The sequence below is a fragment of the Lissotriton vulgaris genome, chromosome 1_1 (genome assembly GCF_964263255.1).
Source record: "Lissotriton vulgaris chromosome 1_1, aLisVul1.2, whole genome shotgun sequence".
NCBI lineage: Eukaryota > Metazoa > Chordata > Amphibia > Caudata > Salamandridae > Lissotriton > Lissotriton vulgaris.
The window spans coordinates 1,014,795,493-1,014,819,790 of record NC_141685.1 but is presented as its reverse complement, the minus strand read 5'-3'; the positions used below and the strand labels follow the sequence as shown (position 1 = coordinate 1,014,819,790).

At 46.4% G+C, this 24,298-nt stretch overlaps 1 protein-coding gene across 1 annotated transcript in view; it reads left to right on the top strand.

Annotated features, from left to right (window-relative positions):
* ATP13A1 (ATPase 13A1) overlaps positions 1–24,298 on the top strand; it is a 446,812-nt gene that overhangs the window by 116,217 nt on the left and 306,297 nt on the right. Inside the window, exon 6 of the mRNA XM_086961461.1 lies at positions 9,229–9,298. Coding sequence (XP_086817587.1) covers positions 9,229–9,298 — 70 coding nt within the window. The remainder of the gene's footprint in view (positions 1–9,228; positions 9,299–24,298) is intronic.

Here is a 24,298-nt window from a genome sequence, read left to right as displayed (position 1 = left end):
ATGGTTCACTCGTTTGTTGCTTAACATTTCCATTTCACACCTTTGTTTTGCCCAAAACTTTACAGGAAGTTTAGACTCTGACGTCAATCTGACTTTTCACAGTGTGAGATGGTGCACTCTTTGAAGTTAAAGGATATGAGAAAAATGTGGCGTTGTGCAGCATTCACCTCCGATCAATCTGGTTCTGAGCATGGCTAGCATGAGCATTGTCTTTTGCCTGTGTATATCTCAAGAGAAAGGTGTTTGTATGAATGAAAGAACGTATTGCACGATGTCTAGCATTCTCCAGCATTTACATTTATAGCCCTATATGTAAAAAGCTCCCTCGGTGTTTGTCAGTGGCACGGCTGTGAGGATTGTGGGGTATTATATGGTGCAATACACTTGCAAAACTGTCTTGGCCCAGTCATGCTCGTTTGGAAAAACGTTTAGCTCAACCCTGTGTAGCTGTGGCTTTGAGCAGCAAGGCTTAAACAAAGAAACTGGTGTAAAGCATTAGAGAGCATCAAACCACGAAATAAAGTCACACACAACAAAGAAATCCGAAATTAATTTATAAAAATAGGATTATATTTTCCTTCATTTTTTTGACACTAAGATGAGCAAAATTCACGGATGGGTTCCAGAGATATAGATTTTTAAGTAAAGCGTAAATCACAGCTTTTTATTCTAAAGCTCAAACAAGCATTGGTAACTGCAATGTTTAGAAACTTTTGAAAAGTTTGAAGGAGTAGTGCTAGACTACTCCGGCTCGCGTGGTGTAGCCAAATCTGACAGGGAGAAGGTCAGGAAGGCCCCTCGAGAGTATCTGGGCAGTTACTGGTCCCCAAAGTAGTCTCAAGTCCAGTTCTACGCTTTGCATTAAAATCACTATAGACTTTAATGGAGTGGTCCTGACGCTGGGGATGCAGGTTGCTGAGGATGCTCTAGGTGCTGTACGGTCATCAGGGGTGTCATTGCGGCTTTTGCCTGGTCCACAGATGAGGTGGGGCGACTTTAGCCACAGAGGCCCCGTTCCCTCAAAGTCCTCTTTGAGCCAGTAGAAGGCCAGCTGCTGCTGTGAAAAGTGAGTCCAGTAGTATCCTTTGGGGGACGCTTGCAGCCTTTTAGAGGTGACTAATCAGGACTAGGATGACACTCCCAGGCCCAGCAGAATCCGGTGCAACACATGTCCATCAAGGATCAATCTCTGAGTGCCCAGGGCAACAATTCCAGGAATGTGGCTACCAACTTGCCAGGTGGGGCTTCTTCAGCTTTAATAACTCTGGTGCTAGTTCCAGAGGGGGGTCAGCTGACCCCCTGGAACTAGCAACAGTCAAAGAAGTCACTTAGTAGTGTCTTTACCTCGAATCAGGAACCACATTTATAGCCCTCTTCTGTAACACAAGCAGATGGTGCAGCCTCTTCTGCGAGGTCCAGGGGTCAGCAAGACAGTCCTTTTTTGCTGTTCCGTCATGATCTGAGGTTCAGAGTCCCAGTGGTGCCATATTTATGCCCAGAAAGTGCCAAGGAAGGCGGGTGATGCGGTATCTAGCCAGTGGGCTACCACAATGCCTCCCGCCTTGTGACAACTTCCGGCTATGTGTAGCACCTAGCATTCACAGGGATGCACTATTCTGCTTCTTGACCACGAACTGTAGCGCATTCCCTGAGGCAGAGGTCGGCTGGTGGGAGCGTTACTGCATTCGGCGGTAAGTCAACTCGCTCTCAGCGCGACCCGCCCAGGTTGTAGTGCATCTGGTAGGCTGTCTCCTGGAAAAGCCTACCGGGGGACTGCGAGGCCCAGAAACCACCGCACCTTGCAGCTGGTGCCTCTTCCCCCGGCGGCCACGCCCATCTAATTGGCCCTTTTCCTATAACTTTTCGCGACACCCGCTGCGCGGGTGCCGCTCACTGACCCGATTTTCAAATCACCTGAGGATCTGCTTCTTGACCACGAACTGTAGCGCATTCCCTGAGGCAGAGGTCGGCTGGTGGGAGCGTTACTGCATTCGGCGGTAAGTCAACTCGCTCTCAGCGCGACCCGCCCAGGTTGTAGTGCATCTGGTAGGCTGTCTCCTGGAAAAGCCTACCGGGGGACTGCGAGGCCCAGAAACCACCGCACCTTGCAGCTGGTGCCTCTTCCCCCGGCGGCCACGCCCATCTAATTGGCCCTTTTCCTATAACTTTTCGCGACACCCGCTGCGCGGGTGCCGCTCACTGACCCGATTTTTCAAATCACCTGAGGATCTGCTTCTTGACCACGAACTGTAGCGCATTCCCTGAGGCAGAGGTCGGCTGGTGGGAGCGTTACTGCATTCGGCGGTAAATCAACTCGCTCTCAGCGCGACCCGCCCAGGTTGTAGTGCATCTGGTAGGCTGTCTCCTGGAAAAGCCTACCGGGGGACTGCGAGGCCCAGAAACCACCGCACCTTGCAGCTGGTGCCTCTTCCCCCGGCGGCCACGCCCATTAACTCTTCCATTTAAGCAAATAACCTCCAACGCGACGCGGGTCGCGCCCGGGTCGGAGCCCGGGGCGAAGACCGGGCAAAGAGCGGGCCGTTTGAGGCAGTTCGAGGACGCAAGAGACTGGACTGGGCCACCACTCTGACATTTCCATCTGGATACACTCTATTCCTTCTCTAGTAACACCATCCGAATCACAGCCTAACAATAATGGTTCTTACAAGAGGATCCAAAACTAAAACTAAAGCCCCGAGTTCGGTGGGTAAACTGCTTGGCCCTATGGACGACTTCCTAACGAAGGCTAACACATTTATAGACCAAAGCATTTCAATGATGGAAGAAAGGGTCTCCCTGGATCTGGCATTCGCCAAAAGATCCTCACTAGGTATCCTGGCGGAAGCAAGATCCCCAGCCATAGGAGCGTCAAATGCTGAGGTAGCCCCAACACGAGAGAGACGCAGCTTACCAAACACAGTAGATTTATCAGTATCCCAGCTTGCGGACTCACAGCTCAGCTTTGACTTAGAAAAAACACCGGATCTACTCCCGCTAACATCTCCACAAATTTCCTCCACAGACAAAAGAATAGAAAGGGGTAGGAGGGAGGGAGCTATTAGTAAGAAAAGGGTGTCCACCAATCTTAACACATTAAATAACCCGACGCAGCCACCTAGCATCCCACAAGATCGAGAGGATAGATTAGTTCAAATAGAGATCTTAGCGTCAGTTCATCAATCCGAGAAGGAAACATCGTTTCCGAGAGTTCCGGACCCTCCCTCTCTCACACAAGCCCAAGTGGACTTGAGTGATATGGAGGTCCCTGAACTAACACTGACCAATATAGCCAGCACATTTAAACAAGCATTACAACCCCTAGAACAGCGATTAGCACAGTTGGAGTCACAAATCTCTAAATTTTTAAAAACCCAATACTCAACCCTCTTACCAGGCCCACAAAAAGCAGGAGGAGCTAATATTAAAAAACCAGCTATTACTAAAACTGCCAACGCAAATCCACCCTCGCTCAATCCCCAACAAAAGACTCTTCGGATAACAACGCCCAACGTGCCCACTAACAACAATACACCAAACTTAGCAAAAACACCAAAAATTGCTACTGTCCCGAGTACTACTAATAATTCACAACAGACAATCACACTGACCTCCCCAGGTGCGGCACTTATATCCGCCCCAACTCCAGTGGCACCTAATAGTTCTGTGAATAAAACCCTTGGTAAAAATGCAAATAAACCATTAACTAAAACACCGGCCCTTCAGGCCCCAGCTCCAAAACCCCCCTCGGATAGGCCCAAGAGAAACACTGCAAAGAATTTTGGTCCCCCAAGACTCCCAGCAGATTTCCCTCCCGAGGCTTCACCGTATGTGGTGGTCATGGCTGGCGTCCCCGAATTAGCTGATCTTAGTTCGGAACCCGTTTGGTCCTTAAAAAATAAGGCCCAGCATTGGCTCCAGACCAATCGCCCGATTCCATCCACCTGGCGTGGAAGGATTAGATCCGTTGCTAGAGTTCCATGGGTGGGTAGTACCAGGAAGACGATCCCCGGGGACTGTATAGCGATTACTTTTGAGGACCCACGCATAGCGGACTATGTCTGCGCATGGGAAGATATTGCCTCAAATGGAGGTATTAAGATCAAGTCACTCTCCTTTTTCTATCCCTTTAGGCAAGTGGACGGATTTATCCAGGAGCAAGAGCCACCCTGGTCCGTTCCATTCCCCAGGCAGGACGATTTACCAAATCCTAGATACCACGGCCCCCCCAACATTTATGAGCCTGATTTTTCCTGGCACACAGTAAGACAACGCCATCAGGGTGGACGATGGGAAGATAGAAGACCCCACACACAATGGCCGCTATCCAGAGACCAATCCCGGTGGGATCCATGGCACAACATCCCGTTATACAACAGGTATAGTGGCCTAGAAATGGTCGACTGACCACTAACAGAAATCCTACCCAACGACCATCACGCTTCCTCTCCTCCACAGATCTCGATTATCCCCTCAGGTTTTAGAAATGCGGAAGCCATAACCTCAATAGAACAACTAAATGATGAGCTCTCCCCAATTACAATACTCTATTGGAACACCGCAGGCCTTCGAAGTAAAATCGAGGATGGATCTGCGCAAAACTTCCTAAAACCATACCAAATAATCTGTCTCCAAGAGACCTGGTTATCAGAAGAACTACATTTACAAGGTTATAAAACCCATTTTGTACCAGCATTAACCAGCCTAATGGGAAGATCCAAAGGTGGGTTAATAATCTACATAGCAAACACCCTATCACTCAACAAAGTGGTTACACTTTCTCAGGATCCTAACCACCAAATTCTCTCATTAACCCTTGTGAATAAAGAAACAATCATCTTGACTAATGTATATAATAATCTATCGGAAGAAAATTTCATAACTCTCCTCACAAGCCTACATGATAAATTAAAACAATTCTACCAATGGAGATCTGGCAAAGAGGCAACCCACTTAATTTGGGGAGGAGATTTCAACCTCCATCCCTGTACAATGACTAACCCACTGTGTTGTGGGATAGTGGACGAACTCGGTGCCCCGTTAGCGCACTTTGTACACAACAAAGTGGGAAACACCATTAACGCTGTTCTTTCGGATTTGGATATGCATATTGTTAATTATCACGATGCAGACCCTAACAAATTCAGTCCGACTTACGTGGGCAGAGGCCATCAAACCACAGTTGATTTTATATTTCTTTCCCCCGGCCTGATGAACATAGTTAAGGATTTCGGGGTCATTGTTAATCCTCTTAGTGATCACTCAGCCTTAACGATCAAGCTTTATATGCCAGTAAGCACCTTCCACAAATCAGATATAGCGACCACCCTCACACAGAATAAAATTGAGGTCGGTAAACATAATGGATTCACAATTAAATGGGCAAAAATTAATCCTACTGAAATAACAAAAAAATTAATAACTCTGACCTATTCAAATATTGTAAAATGTCTAGACCTTGCATCAAGTCACAAGGAAGTCCTAACAAACTTTAAACAAATTTTAGATTCCACAAAGGACCTACTTACCACAAAACCTAAAGCAAACCGTACCGCAAAACAGAAATGGTTTAATCATAATTGCACAGCCGCATTAACAAAATTAAAATCAGCACTCCACAATAAACCACGTGACGCAGCCCAAATCCAACTCTTAAGGCGTCAATATATAGGGGAACGAAAGCTGAGAACTGCCCAACTTAAGCAAAAACGTTGGGACGACCTCCATAAGGGCGCAGTCTCAAAAAATAGTGAGCTTTTTTGGCGCACAGTTAGAACTCCATATCTCTCAGAAACTGGCATCCCAAAAATAGAAGTCGCCATTGATGAAAAAACTTGGGTTACACATTTCGCGGAGATCTTCAAAAACACTTCACCTACAGACCCATTGCCCCTAAAAGCCCAGTACCCTATCTTGCTTCCCTTTGACATCCCAGATCTCTTGGAGGCTTTGCAGAACAGTAAACCAGGCAAGGCACCAGGTCCCGATGGGGTCCCAGTGGACTTCTTTAAAAGTAACCTAGACCTCTGGGCCCCCATTTTAACGAGAGTCTGTACAGCGGCCGCAAATGAGGGAATCCTAAGCTCTTGGACTAAATCAATAATGGTCCCCATTTTCAAAAAGGGGGACCGCCAAGATGCAAAATGTTACCGGCCAATTTCACTGCTGGATTCGCTTGGGAAAGTAGTGGGGAGAGTCATCCTAGAGCGTCTTCAGCAGTGGAGTGAGGACCTAGGCATTATCTCTGACATTCAATTTGGCTTTCGCGAGGGCTTTGGTACATTAGAGCAGGTCCTTAACCTCACCCTAATAATGGGCAAATATACCCAGGCCACACCAACTAAGATCTATATGGTCTTTGTCGACCTATCCGCAGCTTTTGACTGCGTCTCGCACGCAAAGCTGTGGAAGGTCCTAGCCCAATTGGGAGTAGACCTCCCCCTTTTGGACTTCCTAAGAGAGCTCTATACCGGGTCATAGTCCAGAGTGCGTTTTAGCCTAAACGGAGAGCTGACGTCCCCGTTTAGTGTAGGGCGTGGAGTCAGGCAGGGATGCGTCCTGGCCCCCTTCCTCTTCTCACTCTATACTAATGGTCTGGAGGGGGAGATGTTGAGGGGGGCTCAGGACCTCCCACGCATAAACCGACGCCTGATTCCAGCCCTGCTCTATGCGGATGACGCTGTCATCCTCGCACGAACTCCTCGTGAGCTCCAGAAATCATTGAATAGGTACACAACCTTTATGGGCAACCTTGATCTAATGGTGAACGTGAAGAAAACGTTCGTAATGACGGCTGGTAGGGGTCAGAAAAGAATAAAACCCATTCAGCTTGATAACCAAAAGCTTGAAGCTACCCCTCAATATCCCTATTTGGGGGTTATGATAGATGACCAATTGACTTGCAAGCCAGCAGTGAACACAAGGGCACATTTATTTAAGAGATCAATTGCTGCTCTAACGAGCTTTTCTCAGAGACTAGGAAAAAGGCCACCAGTGGAGCTACTAAAGATTTATAATGCTAAATGCCAGGCAATCGCAACATATGGTGCGGGAGTCTGGGGCTACACTGACACCAGCTCTATTCAGAAGGCAGAAAATGCCTTCTTGAGATTCCTATTAGCCACTCCCAAAGGTACCTCAACTTATGCAATCCATTTAGAATTAGGCATACCCTATATAGAGGACCTAATCAAAATAGAACCATTGATGTTGTGGCGTCGTATCTGGAAATCAGATAAAAACGCACTGACTCAAACCATCATTGCTGATTCAATGAACCTGGACAATTCTTTAAAAATAAAGTGGCTCCTTTACGTTAGAATTTTTTTTAATGACTTAGGATTGGAGAATTACTACCTGGACCCAGTATCCATAACAGACATCTCTAAAAAAGACCTTAAACAGGAAGCATTAAGACACTTGGAATCCTTAAGACTTGCATCCAACTCATCAAAAACGGCAGTTACACATGCGAACATGATCCAAATAGCCTATGGCATCCATCCGTATTTGGCACTGCAAACATCAATTTACGAAAGAATGCTAATTACAAGATTTAGGCTAAACACATTTTTTAGAATGGTCACTTTTCCGCTACAAAACTGTTGAAATGCTACACTCCCGCCCTGCCCGTGTGATGGCTTATCAACACACTCTAACTTGCATGTGATCCTGCTTTGTAAATTTCATCAAGCCCACAGAAAGATCTGGCTACTGCCGATATTAAGAACTTGGGGGTTGAGACAATGCAGACCCGCCCTCTTAAGACTCCAAATGCTGGAAACGGAAAATGTCTGTTACTTTGTTAGTAATTTTTTAAAATGCATTATGAAACATAGAAATAATCTCTAAAAGTCCTCAGCAAGCCCACTTTGAGCGGGTTTCTACATATTTCGATTAACTCCTTTTTTAACTGCTAAATGAATTTTATATGAAATGTTATGTAACGTGTGTATTTTTTTACTATGCAATTATGTAATGTACGATATTATCTGTCTCTTTTATGGTTTTTCCACTGTGAATAAGCCAAATAAAGATCTTTTATATATATATATATATATTTATTCTGCACACTCCCAACATTTCTGAACCCTTCCTTGGATGTTAGGAGCTTGGTAGCCCACCCTAGAGGTGTGGCTACTGCTGGGCTGTATGCTCAAAGGAAAATCAATTTCCTGCAGTGATCTCCCCTCTCTGTTTCCTCTACCAGCTTGTCTACCTGAACAAAGGGGCAACCTCTCAAGTGCGGGATAGCCATATTCTCACTAATGGCGTCTTCGCTTTTGATGCTCATCTTTCGGGCCAACACCCTGAGTGGCTTCCTGCAAGGGGGATGTGACAGTCATCTCTGTAGCAGGCTACCATTTTTCCGAAGCCTGGGAGTTGTTAACACTACTCCCTATGAGGGCAGTAAACTATTTGGTGGCCAGCATCCGTGAGGTCATTGGACAAACTAGTCTACAGAGTGTCAACTTTCTAAAGATTGCTGTTCCATAAAAGTGACATTAAATTCAACTTGGGTACCAAGTCTTATTAAATGGCACAATCAATTTGATACCTTGAAGTACCCATTTAGTAGTCCAATTCAGAGTTAGCTGTGGTCATCCGGTAATGCCAAGTTAGCCAATGGGACAACAAACTTATCCACAGTAAAAATAATAATTTGGAAGTTTTGCTGTGGGAGGTGATCATACAAAAGGAGGTATTTCCTTGCAGGGGCTGTCTCCAACACAGGGAAAAAAATCCAAGCATGTGAATCTATGGATGACTGCTGTTGGATTGGGATTTTACCAGAAAGCTTAAAATTTTCGTAGGTTCCGCAAACGAACATGTTGTACTTCTTGGCACCCTGCAAATTAGGTGTTGTCATTCTTGACCAGTTCGGAATTTCTGGGGAAGTAGCAAAGTCACATTATGATGTTTCTGTTGTCAATTTAAAAAAAAAACTTTTTAGTAGGGACCAGTGTTGCATGGAAACACTAACTAACTTAGCTAATTGTTTCCAGAGCCTTTAAGTTTCATGGTGTTCCCTTTTGAAATATACTGCTCTTGAATTATCACAACAACAACACTGGTTTAATATTGTGATTAAAATCAAAATAAATCTTCCTGGTGGTTTGTTTCCAGTCTGAACCTTTTTGCAGCATCATTTGTTTCTGGTTTAGAGTCAAAAGGCCACAAATTGACATTGTTTCATCTTTGATTTTTCTCTTGAATATTTTTGCTTTTTAGGTGTATAGAAACAGGAAGTGGCGACCCATCTCCAGTGACGAGATCATTGCAGGAGATATTGTTTCCATAGGTAAGGCCCAATTTTGACAGTGTCCGTTTATAAACACCCATAGATTACTGGTATTTGATGCAAAATGCACTGCAGAATAAAAAATAAAGGTTGCGTGTGTGATCAAAAAAAATTATTTTTCCCTAGAAGTACTTCTAAGACAGTAGCTGGGGACGAAGATGGTTACTAGAGGCTGCTGAAAGACAATTGTGTTGTGATGCAGCAGAATGGAACTGCTCCCAGTAATCCTAAATGTCTAGCTCGCACTCTTTATCCTTCACATTTTTGGCCCAAGCAAGTCTGGAGTCTATCCGACTTCCGAAGCTAAGCCCTGTCAAAGTGGAACTTCCACCTTAGCACCCTATTAAATTAATAGGGTAACAACCAGACCGCCCAGGATTTGCAGTCTGATTTTCCAAATTTGCCTGCCTTCTAAGAAAATAATTGTGGCCAAATAAGCTAAATTTACCGTATTTTTGCAATGGGCCCTCTATGCGCCTGTCTCAAAAATACCTTGGCACAAATGTGGCACCAGCACTGCACGACTAAGCTGGGAAACAAATGCTTGGAGACAGAGTGCAGATTTAAAATTCTGCCGCTCTGTCACCACGCTGGCGTCATGCTTCCCAGCATCAAATACTTGGTGCTGAAGGGAGCCCACTCCGCATTCCTCGCCCCTTATATTAAGGGGTGTGGAGGGCGCAAAAGTAACATCTCCACTCCAGCACAGTATATTTAACTAGCTGTGGCTCCTCAGCAATGGCAGAGGAGCGTCGCGCCACTGGCTCAGAGCCAGCAGCTGAAAAATAAAATAATATTTTACTATTGTTATATTTTTCTGCTGCTGCCTTTGAGCCAGCGTGTTCAAGGAGGGGTGGGGTCAGGCCATGGGAGGGGAAGGAGCGATACATGCGCACATTTAAGTGCGCATATCAGCTTGGCTGCATTTACATGCGCCCTTAGGTTTTCCAACCCAGACGTTATGTACAGCCAGACTGGAGAAACAGCAAAGACTCCCTGTGCCTAAGCAAGCCCCAGCCCGCGTAGGCCAATCCCCACACTGCTCTTGTGCTTGAGAGTAGTGTGGGGATTGGATGGGGAGTCTGATGCTGTCCCAGGGGCTGCTGGGACCTGGAACAGAGGAGCGCAAGGCAGCTGGCAGCACCAGGTAAGTATTGTTTTTTTCTTTTATTATTAGCCCCCCTGCCTTGCTGTTACCCACCCCTGCGTGGCTTCCGGCCCCCTCCCCAGGACCCCTCCACCCGCCCCACTAGTCTTTCTCTGTCTGCTGCAACTGTATTTAACATTAATTGTGCATGATGGGTGCTGTTACAGACCAAAGTCTGTTAAAGGAGGCTGGGACATTAACGTGCCTGTTTAGTCCTGGTCTCCTGCAGTCTTTGGTTTTGCTCCTGGCTGTAGAAACAGTGTAGGAAAACACCTCTTTCCTGCCAAGTCTCTTTTTATTGAGCCAGTGTGGCAGTACAGGGTCAATAAAAGAAAAGTTAACCCCCTGCATGTGTCGAAAGGCCCCAGGCCGTCCGAAGTCACGGTGGGCGTGTGCGTCGGACGGCCGGGGGCCGTCTGATTTCCACACGCATGGAATTCGCCCGCCCCGCGGAGAATTCCAGCCCTGCCCAAAGGGTTGATCAAAGGGTTTCAGATTTTGCAATTGCTTTAGTAAATATCGCTGCATTTTTAATAAGGGTCCTGATTTTGCACTTTCTTTTTGTAAATTGCAAAATTCTGGAGGGTCTGATTAAAGTGCAAATCTAGGTGCACATACTCCACATTTTTGGCTGTATCCCGGTTTGATTGACTGTATCAAGTCTGCATGACTTATCCTGTACACAACCCCAAACATCTATACTTATATAAATTCCATAGCCAAAGAACACAATGTCAAATCAGACTTCACAAGGGTTTGTAGCCTTTCATCCTTGAGTGCAGTTGCAGTTTGGTGGTACACACCTCAGTTGATATGAGATTGACTGTCGCAGCACTCTACTGATGTATGTCCCAAACTTCACCTAGCTCTAATAAGGACTATGTTTAATGTGGCTGCAAGGTTTCTTGCAGGAGCACCTTACACTGGTCCTGGTAACTCAGTTAGCTTATCATTGAATACAGGAACATTTTTAAATCTCCATCTTACATAAAGCTTTACATTCCAGAATACCTCATTGTTCTGTCCATACACTCGCGAGCTGGGGTAGATCCGGTTCCATTCAGAGTTTAGGCTGCTACCTTCTTATAACCCATATCTTGATTTAAAAAATGAAAAAAACATGAACAAGCATATTTAGGGAGTGTGATCGATGTACAACACTCCGTTCTCCCTGCAATAAAAGCCAGTCCCTCCTATTAAACTGTCAAACGTGAGCTGAAGTATCTTCTGTGATAATGGCATTGCTACCTTGAGTTACCTTTGTCGCTCGTATCATGTAGGCGGAGAGGAAATGTGCTGAGGGTGAGCGCTGAGAGGAGAATCACTGACACCAAGTGCTGTTGGCAGGCGGAAGGCATACTGATGGGTGGCGTGCTGATGCAGTGCCCTAGCTTACAGGGGCCAAGGAGCAGTGGGTCCTGGAGCTTGGTTTGCTGACCGGTTGAGAAGAAACTCCGAGTGGAGCGGAGTTCATTCAAGCAGGAGCTGAGCCCAGCCTGTGGAAGTATCCATGCTATTTTGTCTTTCTGGAACTCCACCTTAGTCAGCCCCTTTCAGCTTGAGGTAGAAGAGAATAGTCTGATGCTTATTGCACCATGTTCTCATGCCTCTGTCATGCTCCTTCCTTTGTTTACGCCTGTTTGGAGGGTTCCCTAGTGGACCTGCAGATGGGGAAGCTGGTTTTCAGGTCTACCTCTATTTGTACCTCTTCTTAGCATACAGAAGAGAGGTGGGTTAAAGGTGTAAGGTGAGGGGTTCAAGCCCAGGTCTGTGCTTGTGACAGTTGGGTGTCCTTGAGGTGCGGTGGCCTGGTTTGGTTTGTGGGCTGCCCTACTCCATCCTCTGGTGAATTCCATCTCCTGGATGGTCTTTAGAGCCGATTCAGGGACTGAGACCCATGAGGCTGTAGCGCAGCAAAAAAGTGTCAACAATCCATCCTATTTAAGTAAATTACCTAAGCTAATTTGCCACCTCGATAAAAAATATAATTGCTGGATAGGAATGTTAGCCTGTGGCCTAGCTATCTTTTAATTTTATTTTATTTTACGGAGTTTTATATATCGCAAACTTGACCCGAAGGTATCGGGTATCAGAGTGCTTTACATAGCACCAGTTGCGTTACAGGAGGACACATTCCTTTTTTTGGGGCACGGGGAGATTAAGTGATTAAGTGATGTGCCCAGAATCACAGGATATTCAGAGTCATTGCCGAGACTCTAACCGAGTTCCCCAGATTCGAGGTTGACCACCCTAGCCGTTAGGCCAACTCCTCTCCTTAGCTATTTAATAGTATAAACTACTATCTAGATTTCAAACCATTGTTGACCCCTTCCCCCAAAATAATTCTCAGAATGTCTGCCAAAGGCTTAAGAACATCATTCTGCGGTCTTAGAAAGGGCCAGGTCCAATACCATGTGAGGCAAAAGGCTGTGTCGGGGATTTACATTCTCTTTGTGTACTTCAGATTGGTCTTCTGACCTTTTTTTAAAGGACATTCATCCCAGTTATCTGCTTCACTGCAGTATTTCGTGACCTAACATTTCAAAGTGCATGACAGTCCAAAGACTCTGACATTTTCAAAGTCCATGTTAGAACTTTATCTAGGACTAACTAGTCATTGATTCCAATATCTCCAGCTCTTCCAGTCCTTTTGCCTCATTCAGATATAGTGAACTCTGCTTTGCCATCATTAAATGTTGTACCCTAATCCAAGTTCCCACAATTTGCGTCTACATTCATGAAGCTCTTCTCACTGAGCTTGTTCAGAATCAATTTACTGCCTTAATTTCAGAACAATCTGCTAACACTGTGGAAAAGAGATCTCCTCAACTCTCCTAATCCCAGGGCTTCTGAACAAGCTCTGCCTTTGTCTCTATGGAGGATGAACACTTTAACGTTTCAGCAGTTCACTTACACCCAGGAATTTCCATTCTCAAAGTGTACTCTTTCTGTATCTTAATGTATCTGTTCTGTAGAGGTAGCCCTTGAATTATCTGTGCTGAATTTGCTGTCCTTAATGCAAACTACTGTTCGGGGGATTTTGAAGGTGTTATTTGTTAATTCATAGCAAGCCAAGCAAATTGAGTTGCTCATAAATATCCGAGCTGAGTTTGATGTTACAAGAAAAGAAGTACCAAAGTTATCTTCTAGAATAACACCCTGTAACCTAGATCTAAAACTAACATCTTCAATTGAGCCTAGAAACCTTTTTATTTCCCGTTTTTCTGTGCTTGTTTACAAACTAAGTGTCAAGTCAAGTCAAATATAGCTTTATTCGATTGATAAAAGCAATCATAAAAGCATACATGGTTAAAAAATAATTATTACATTTAAGTATATAAAATTCATTTTACAATATCAGTGTCATGACAAAAACGCAAAAAGTGCATATACACAATAATTCATTAATGTCAAAATTCCATTTGAAGCATAAGAAAAACACTATATAGTCATGGTTTTTCTGCAATATATCACTCTTTTCAGAAACACTGTAGTTAGTGCAACACAATGTTCATTGTCCAAATATTGAGTATTTAACATAGCCAAACGACATTGACGCAGGCCCATCTCTCTCAATAAGGGTAGTAAAATACTGCACCTAAGAAATCTATAAAATTTACAAAATAAAAGAACATGCATGGTACTTTGGGATGACACATTGTCACAGGGACAGGGCTGTAAATCATGCGACCAATCATTTACAGTCGGAAAACTAACCAATCTGTGAAAAATTCCAAATTTAAAACGAGATAATAAAAATCTATCATAATTGCCAGGAACATAAACCAAATAGGGTTGAATGTTAAAAGTTGTTAATATCGATTGATGTTGCAGGACAGTAGGTTTTAAGACCTCAGATGTTATTCTTAAGGTATCCAAACAAGACAAACCCTCCTTCCTCAGGTCCTTTCTTGAAATGGCTGAAATAGTGAGGGGATGTAGAAAGTATTCCGACTTTCCAATATCCGTAAGGAACTTACACACATAGCTCAGCCAAGGTATCCTCATTACTCCTTTCAATTTCAAAATATCTGACAAGATGTCTCTATTCAGCTTGGTTTCTTCTTTGGTCCACAGCCTGTGCCTTAAAAGCACAGGCTCAAGCTTGATCAAATCAGATATAAATGGAAGTCCTAGTTCTGCATGGCAGTGATAGTTAGAAGTGCTCTTGGGTACTGCGAGGATACATTTCAGAAAGGAGTTTTCAGCTACCTGGATGGGGGTAGGGTCTGCAAAACCCCATACCCCGCTCCCATAGGTGAAACCAGAAAAACATTTGGCTTTATAGATCTTAGTTAGCTCAACAGGCGGTCTAGTACCTAATTTTTTAGCAAATGTCTTCAGGGCAGCAGTCGAATGGACCATTGCAAGTTTTTTAGCTGCTACTGCCTTACCCCAGGAATCATTCTGGGTAAACAATATACCTAAGTAGGAGAATTGCTTAGTATCCTCAAGCTTCTGTCCTGCAATAAAAATGGGCCTTTTGATCTTACAATCCCTGCCACAGCGCATGATGAAAGTTTTCGATGTGTTTACCCGTAGGCCCAGATCTTTCATAAAAAGGGCAAAACTATCCACCACGCGCTGAAGTCCCACTTGAGTACGAGACATTAACACAGCATCGTCTGCGTACAAAAGTGCCGGGATTGGTCGGCCAGCTACATATGGGGGGTCTAAGCTGTTACTGCACAGGGCTCCCTCCAGACCTTTTATATACAAATTAAAAAGAAATGGAGCCAGGACACAATCCTGCCTGACACCACTTCTAATTGGGATTTTGTCAGTGCGTTCCCCCTTCAGGCCATAACTGATGCGGGCTGTTGCGTCGCTATAAAAACGTTTAAGAAAATAATTTTTTCCTCAATCCCAAGTTGTCCCAGCAAAATCCACAATTTGGAATGAACCACGCGATCAAATGTGGCAGAGAGGTCAACAAAGGCCAGGAACAAGTTCCCCTTTTTTGCCCTTGTGTACTTCCTGACCAACATTAGAAGATTTAGGCCCTGTTCCTAGGCCAGAGCGAAAACCATATTGCAGGTCAGATAAAATAGTTGTCATCGGCCCAAACTAGGAGACGGTCCAAAATTATCCGCCCGGCTATTTTCGCGAAGGAATCCAGGAGGGAAATGGGTCTATAACAACCCGGATCATGTGTATCCCCCTTTTTAGGTCTCGCCTGTCGATGCGCATGCGCATCGAGCAAGCGAGACTATTGCGAGTTATCCACTCTTTATCCACACTGCAAGGAATCGTGGCGATTCCTTGCAGTGCCCGTGACTTTTAAGGTCAATGCGCATGCGCATTAAGCTTATGCGCATGCGCATTGACCTTAAAAGTCACGGGCGCGTGCATGTCCGTCTCTGTTTACCCGCTCCGCCCCCTCCCCTTCCCGCCGTGTCGCATTTCTCCTCCCCCCTCCCCTCTCTTCCCTCCAGCTTGTTGTTTGTATAATTTAACCCGCTCCGCCCCCTCCCCTTCCCTCCGTGTCGCATTTCTCCTCCCCCCTCCCCTCTCTTCCGTCCGTCCGTCTTGTTTATAATGCCACCGTGGGTTCCCTTTCTGTACCGGGTGTTGATGGATGTTTTCAGATTTTCTGCCCGACCTCCAGTGCGGTTAAATTCCCATCTTTCCCTCCCCATGTGCTCCGATCCCCTCCCCCACCTCTTCTGCCCGTGATTGCCGCTCCGTCTCGCTCGGTAGTGGCAGGGAGATTTACTCTCTGTTAGGTTCCCGCGGGGAAAATGAAGGCGCACAACATAAGCACAGATAAGGAGGAGGCAACCTGCTCTGTGCCAACAAGAACGGACCAGCCCGAAAGAGGAATGTAGACTGACTGTTGCTTGCAGCACTGCAGATAAGGGTTCAAATAAATTGATAAATCGTGTTGCTGTTTTATTGTAAAACCGAATTACAGGAGAGGAAAACCGCGACAGTATCTTTAAATCTGTAGCAGTGTACTGCTCGTCTCCATCAGGGTGCAGGTCTTTGTAAAAATGGTTTAATCCTCTTCGTACCGACTGTTTCTGTTGCTAGTAGAGACTCCTTGCTAATAAAATATATCACCTTGTAGTGGATTTAATTGAACTCCACATTCGATGTTCTGTTTCCGGTAAAGCACCACGACAAACTATCTGCAAAAGTGTGGTGGGGAACTTGGGTTTAAAGCAATAACATGTTTGAGAACAAACTTTCGTGAAATAATATTTGTGGAACCTTCAAAAGATCGCGCCTTAAAAGATGGAAAATGTTTTGGAACCCAAGTATAACCAACAAGTTCGTGTTTACGTCCGTCCTTTCTGTGCTGCTTCCAGTTCCCATGTTATTATTAGGTCTGGCCTTTGAGACGCTTTAAGCGGTTTCACCTTATTGTTTTTCCACGAAATCCATACATGAGTTGCATACAAGGAGAGTGTTTGTCAGCACGCTTTATCTATTGGCCCGTTAAATTGTCATTCACGTTTTGCTTCCATCCACCACCGCACGGCATATCGCAAAAAGCCATGGGTCAGCCTACTTTACCCATTGGCTCCCTTCGTTTTGAGTGACTGCACAAGACCTGTGCACATTGTTCTTAGCCACCAAAATAATACTTTCTCTGCAATGGCCATGCAGGGGTGAAGTTAACTTTTCATTTAATGTATTCTTTTATATAATATAGCTAAAGTTCTGGCTGTTTATTTTTCCTGCACTTCGAGTGCTTACTTTATTGGGGATTTATTTCCTTACTGCTTTTTTAAGTGTTGACATTTTAACATTGTAGCTAACTAGGATTTGAGTGCATGGTTAATTCCTTTTTGTCTTTTTCACAAGTAATACAATGTATGGCACAACTAAAGGAGACCACTAGTAAAATGGCCACAATAGTGAATGTGTTTTTTCATTTTTATTTTTATGAAAGCCTATGGTGGACACGTATAGGTAGCATTTTTTTGTGGTACATATTACAGTAAAAAGGTGTTAAACGTTTTATGTAATTAGAGTAACTAACTGCTAGCATTAAGAAATGTGAAAAAGAATCCGTGCTAGCTGTGAACCGAGTTTGGCTTTTAAGCCGTTCAGGTTGGTTTGTCAGACTTTTCCCAAAAGCACCAAATTTACTGTAGGCCGAGACCTATCCAGGAATGTGTAGCTCCAGAAGGGGTGTTTGGGTTTCTAACCAGGTCAATGTGCAGTTTGCAGCTGTTGGTGCTGTGCTGGTTTAGAAAGTGTCCGGTACGCACTTTCTGCAATATACTGTTTGTTGCCTAGTACAGCGGTTCTTTGTCCTATGGCACAAGGCTAGCCACCTGGGATGCAGAGCACTATCTTTTAATGCAGAAAGAGAGGAATAACGATAAACACAGCACCACCTTTTACAGGCAAAAAATAAACCTGCAGCTCTATAGGAAAGACATTTGTTACAGCAATCCATTTAGTCTTACATGAAAAACGTATGCAACGCTATGTCTGTGTGTGTACAGAGCAATAAGGCAGCAACTCGAAACATCCCCTCGCACAAGATGTGGTGTAACAGGAACTTACTCATGCTGGTAGATGGCAGAATGCCCTGTACTAGTCAATTGTTGGATTTGTGTTATCGGCATTGAAATACAGCCAGTGACCAGATTTGTAATGCCTGGGGAAATGCTGATAACAGCCTACTCTTGCACTGACCTTACTTAGGTTCCCTTTCATCTCTAATGTGATTAGAAAACAGTCTGAGGGAGAGACAGGTGGCAGACAGTTATTCGTCATTCATTTATTGCAGAAATAGCCAACAGAGTCTTTGTCAAACAAAGTACAAAAAGTAAAGTACATGCAGTAGACAGTCGCAAGATTAGCCTTTAGAAAAAGTTGCATCCTTCCTGAAGATAGATTCCCTTCTAGGCAAAATTCTCACAGAATTCCATCCAATCTCGGTTTAGTTAGAGTGCAGTTTGGCAAAACTCTGAACTGGTATTCTGCAGAGTCCCTGCCCAGAAGTTTTGCCCAAATATTTACGCTGTACACTAAAGAAACTGAGAGAGCAAAGACCAAGCCCACAAGCATTGGCAAAAGTCTCGCCTATGGGCAAGCTATTGGATTTGGCAATGAGTTGGGGGTGGTACACCAGAGGGCAGGTGGTCCTACTCTCTCTCACAGCCTCCCCCAGCTCCGCCCCCTCACTACTTGATTGCACGGCCGCTAGGCCGTGCCTCCCCTACTCTCCTCCCCCCTCCTCCTCTCCTCCCCTGCCTGCCTGCCGCATTTCTCCTCCCCCTCCCCTCTCTTCCCTCCGTCTCGTTTCACACACACCCTCTCCCCCGCTCCGCCCCCTCCCCGCCATGTCTGACCCCTTCCCGCCGCCTATTCATGCCTCTCAGTTCACTGAGTACTCTACGCTCAGACCTCATATGTTGACCACCTCACTCACCCTCAACCCCTCACTCACCCTCAACCCCTCACCCTCAACCCCTCACTCACCCTCACTCACCCTCACTCATCCTCACTCAACCACCCTCAACCTCACTCACCCTCAACCCCTCACCCTCAACCCCTCACCCACTCACCCTCAACCCCTCACCCTCACTCACCCACCCTCAACCCCTCACCCTCACTCACTCACCTTCAACCCCTCCCCCTCGACCCCTCCCCCTCGACCCCTCCCCCTCGACCCCTCCCCCTCAACCCCTCACCCTCACCCTCACTCACCCTCAACCCCTCACCCTCAAACCCTCACTCACCCTCAACCCCTCACTCACTCACCCTCAACCCCTCACCCTCAACCCCTCAACCCCTCACCCTCAACCCCTCACTCACCCTCAACCTCACTCACCCTCACTCACCCTCACCCTCACTCACCCTCACCCACCCTCACCCTCACTCACCCTCACCCTCACTCACCCTCACCCTCACTCACCCTCACCCTCAACCCCTCACCCTCACTCACCCTCACTCACCCTCACTCACTCACCCTCACTCACTCACCCTCACTCACTCACCCTCAACCCCTCACCCTCACTCAACCTCACTCACCCTCAACCCCTCACCCTCACTCAACCTCACTCACCCTCAACCCCTCACCCTCACTCACCCTCAACCCCTCACCCTCACTCACCCTCAACCCCTCACCCTCACTCACCCTCAATCCCTCACCCTCACTCACCCTCAATCACTCACCCTCAATCCCTCACCCACCCTCACCCACCCTCACCCACCCTCACTCACCCTCACTCACCCTCAACCCCTCACCCTCACTCACCCTCACCCTCACTCACCCTCACTCACCCTCACCCACCCTCACTCACTCACCCTCACTCACCCTCACTCACCCTCACCCACCCTCACTCACCCTCACTCACCCTCACTCACCCTCACTCACCCTCACTCACCCTCACTCACCCTCACTCACCCTCACTCACCCTCACTCACCCTCACTCACCCTCACTCACCCTCACTCACCCTCACTCACCCTCACTCACCCTCACTCACCCTCACTCACCCTCACTCACCCTCACTCACCCTCACTCACCCTCACTCACCCTCACTCACCCTCACTCACCCTCACTCACCCTCACTCACCCTCACTCACCCTCACCCTCAACCCCTCAGCCTCACCCCCTCAGCCTCACCCTCACCCTCAACCCCTCAGCCTCACCCTCACTCACCCTCAACCCCTCAGCCTCACCCTCACTCACCCCCAACCCCTCACCCTCACTCACCCTCAACCTCATGCTAAAGATTTACAAAAAAACCCATAAACAATTCTAAATGCATTAACTCTAATGCTGCGAGACCTATTGCATTTCTAATGCTTGTTAAAAATGGGGACGATTATGGACTCCACCTAGGTGGGCAACAATTCTGTGATGCAACTTGCATTAAGCACCTGGACCGGAAGGGGACCCCACAGAGGAATAATAGCTTTAAAAATATCTATGGGGACGCAGTGCTTTTTCAACCTCTTCTTGGGTAAACATCAAGTTTCTTGAAGCAGAATAAGGAGTAAGAGTACAAGGGGGAGTTAACAATGCCTCTCCCTCATATACTTTGAAAAAAATGCCCAATCCAATCTGCTTCTTGGATTGCTATCTCTAGTTTAGGGCCAGCCTCTTCCCTTAGAAATGGTGTTCTAATAATTTTCCAGAAGCCTGCACTGTTCCTTTCAGAGGCTAAATGCAAGGCTTCCCAAGCTTCTACTTTCAACGTGTTCTTTCTGTCTTTTACAGCAAGTTTATATTCCTTCCTGAGTCTCCTAACCTCCGTAGCACACTTTGGGTTCTTATGCAATTCTTCCTTTAGGAGTGCATAGGCTCTTGTACAGTTAGAGTTAAACCATCCTCCCTTTACTCTATTATTTTTACATTGTCTCGTGAGGGAGGTCCTAATTTCATTAGAAATGGTTAAGAAGGATGCAAGGAGAGTTTCAGGCGTAGAATCTTCCCCCAAACAAACCGCTATCTCAGACGTGCATTTGTCAATTTCTGTATTAAGTATTTTAGTATGATCAACCATGGCCCATCGTAACGAGTAGCCATTTGTGCTACCGATAGACACGTTTTCACCCACTCTATCTCTTTCCGAGTTACGTCTTGAGAGGGACTTCAAAGTCTCAGAGGTATTACAAACTAAATGAAAGATAGGGTAAGAACAGGGTCCTATCAAGATTCAAAATTGCTAGTCAAAGGAATAAAAAAAGGAGACTCCGATCTAGTTGCTTTATGAAAAGGTCTGCAAAGCCTCCTTAAAAGGGTCTTGCTCATGTGAAACTTTCAAAAAGTGTTTGCAATGTAGGTGCCAATTTCTCTGGCAACACTTTGCATAGTAATACTCTGCAAAGGCCCTGAAAATCCAGAAATGAGGAATTTATCTGTTGCTTATCTCCCTCAAAGTACTGTATGGAAGGGGGGAAAGATCACTATAAAAATGCTTACCATCTCTACAGGACCTAACTGATTCGATCAGAAATTATCTTTTTGAAAGTGGGCCTAACCGGACACCACCTTCTTGCAGATCAAACGTAGATTTAACTTTATTTATTAAACTTTTTTAGTCAATCTACAGACATGCAATTGCAATAGTCGTGGGGGGGACAAAACGTAAATAGTTGGGAACACATATCAGTGACTTATCAGGATATACAAAGCAGTTGGTCATGCACATAAGAAGATGTTGCAGAACAATACACACCATCTCTGTGATACAAGAAGTCAGCGAGGAAAAAAAGAAAACAAATAATAAATGTTCGAGGCATGTGGGCTGCTGAATTCATATCTGTGCATAGATCGCCGCCTAGTGTTGGGTCCGGATGATCGCACATTGTTGTCCTGGAAGAGTCTTCGAAGTATCACAAGATAGGTGGCTCCTCTCCTGGACTACAGTGCGCATGGGCATCGACTCCATCCTCAGATTGTTTTTTCCTGCCATTAGGTTTGGATGTATATTGGTTCACTCTATTCGGAATCGATATAAAACTTTCTTACGGCCAAAAGGCCTTTAGGTTTTCGTCGTTATAGTCTTGCGTGTGGTGCCCGATTCTTCCAGTTCTGTTCTGAGCCGGATTTCCAGAAGAGCCGCATGCTTTTCGATGCTGAAGGCCCAGTCGACGCCAGAGGCCTTATCGACGAACCATCATGGATCGGAGTCCGTTCAAGAGATGTCTCGTGTGCAACTCAAAGTATCCCCACATCGACGTCCACCCGGTGTGCAACAAGTGTCTGTCGCCGGATCATGATGAAGCCAGCTGCATGGCTTGTTCCCGTTTTCGATCCAAGAAGACTCTTCTGCATTGTCGCGCTGTGCGCCAGGAGGCCCAGCAGACTGCACCGGCGCCTGTGGACATATTCGATGCCGGGGATGATGACGGAGCTGACCGGAGGTTCGTGAGAACCTGTCGAATCCCGCGTCGGAGGTAGACTCCCAACTACGACGCGGACGCTGAAATGCTCGACGTGGAAGAAGTCGTCGACTAGGTAGGAGACGACGACGGGGCCTTTGGGGCCATGGAAGATAGCTCAAGCGAGGAGCTAACTCAAGCAGACATTGGGCCCAAAACGCTTCAGAAGGCTCAGGTCGAGGGATCGCCACTAGGCCTTACCCAAGATCTTCCAATAAGTTCTACGGCCCCGCCTTCGGACTCGCCTTCGGACATTGCTAAGGAGCCGCACCCTGCAAAATCGAAACCGAAAGTGAAAACACCGGTCTCGACGCAAGTGAAAGCACTGATGCCTCCATCGAAATCGAAAGTGCGTATTGCTTTGGTCGGCTCAAAGTCCTCGGACCCGTCGGCACCGACGAAGCAGAAGGGCGTTATCAACCCGAAGAAACAGCTCAAGGGAGTCGAGACGAAGTCTAGCACGCTGAAGACAAAGGTCAAGGCAGTCGAGCCGAACAAATCGGCGCCGAAGATGGTCGACACCGACAAGGTCCTCAGTGATCCAAAGGCGTTCGAGACTCCGCGTCAACAAGACAAGGCCAAGAGCGGACCGACCCACAAGTCCACGTCTAGTGGTGCCTCGAAGGATTTCGTCGAGTCGGCGCAGCCGTCCGCCGCATTCTCCCAGCAAGTGGCAGACTCCCTGAAGCGCATCAAGGACAAGGCCTCGAGTGTCTGGCCTAAAGATCCTCCACCTTCGAAGCCTGTCGATAAAGCTCAGAAGGCGTCGACGCCCATTCACTTCACGCTGCCGCCAAAAGTGGCGCCGAAGGCTTTCGCCACTAAAATGGCCACCAACGTGCCCGAGAAGGTGTCATCGGTGCCGAAGTCGACAACGGTGTTCCCGGTCTTAAAGCATCGACAATCCTCGTTGGAGGAGCAACAGGAACAATTTATCGATGCCGAAACAGGCAGACTTTCCCTTTATAAGCGGAAAATCGCCCCGGAACAGCCAATGGAGTCCTATAAAATTCCACTGAAGAAGAAAAAGGATTCTACTTCGACACCTGTTCTGGTGGAACCAGTTTCTCCACATGGCCATGATGTCTCGCCCACTTATTCAGATGTGGACACTGGGGAAGGTGATGATGAATACAGCTATCCTGTGTACACTGAGCCATATGATACCAATGAACCCTGGGCAGCTGCTGCTGACCCAGGTGATCCTCACTCTACCACAGACACTCAGATGTATGCTGTAAAAACGTCGCCTACTGAGGATTCGGATGCGTTTAATGCCCTCATTGAAAGGGCTGCGAAGAATCATGACATCCAGCTCCTTGCTGACCCCATTGAAGTGGACTTTCTTTTTGACACCTTTTCCGTCTCAGAGAGGACTGTCAAGACTCTGCCTATGTTGAAGGGTGTCTTGAAGCATGCTGCGGAAATCTTTAAGGAGCCTACAAGAGCCAGAGTGATAAACCCCAGAATTGAAAAGAAGTATAAACTGGCACCTGGAGACCCTACTTACATCAAGGGACAGTTGCCGTTGGACTCTCTTGTTGTTTCTAATGCCCGGAAGAGGGCTAATTCACAAACAACGGGTTATGCTCCTCCCCCAGATAAGGAATCTAAGGTGTTTGAGGCATCAGGGAAAAGGGTGGCAACTCAAGCGGCCAATATATGGCGCATTTCAAACACACAGGCACTTCTGGCCAGGTATGACAGGGCACATTACGACACACTTGAGACCCTGTTGCAGCACCTGCCAGATGAATACAAAGAGGCAGCTGAGATGCTCATCCAAGAGGGGAAGCTCATATCAAATGTTTCTATTAAATGTGCACTGGACGCGGCAGACACCGCGGCCAGGGCTATTAACACTAGTGTCATGCTGAGACGACATGCCTGGCTCAGAATCTCCGGGTTCAAGCCAGAGATACAGACCACCATTCTCAATCAGACAGTAAACCCTGATCATCTATTTGGCCCAGAGGTGGACACCACCTTGGAGAAAATC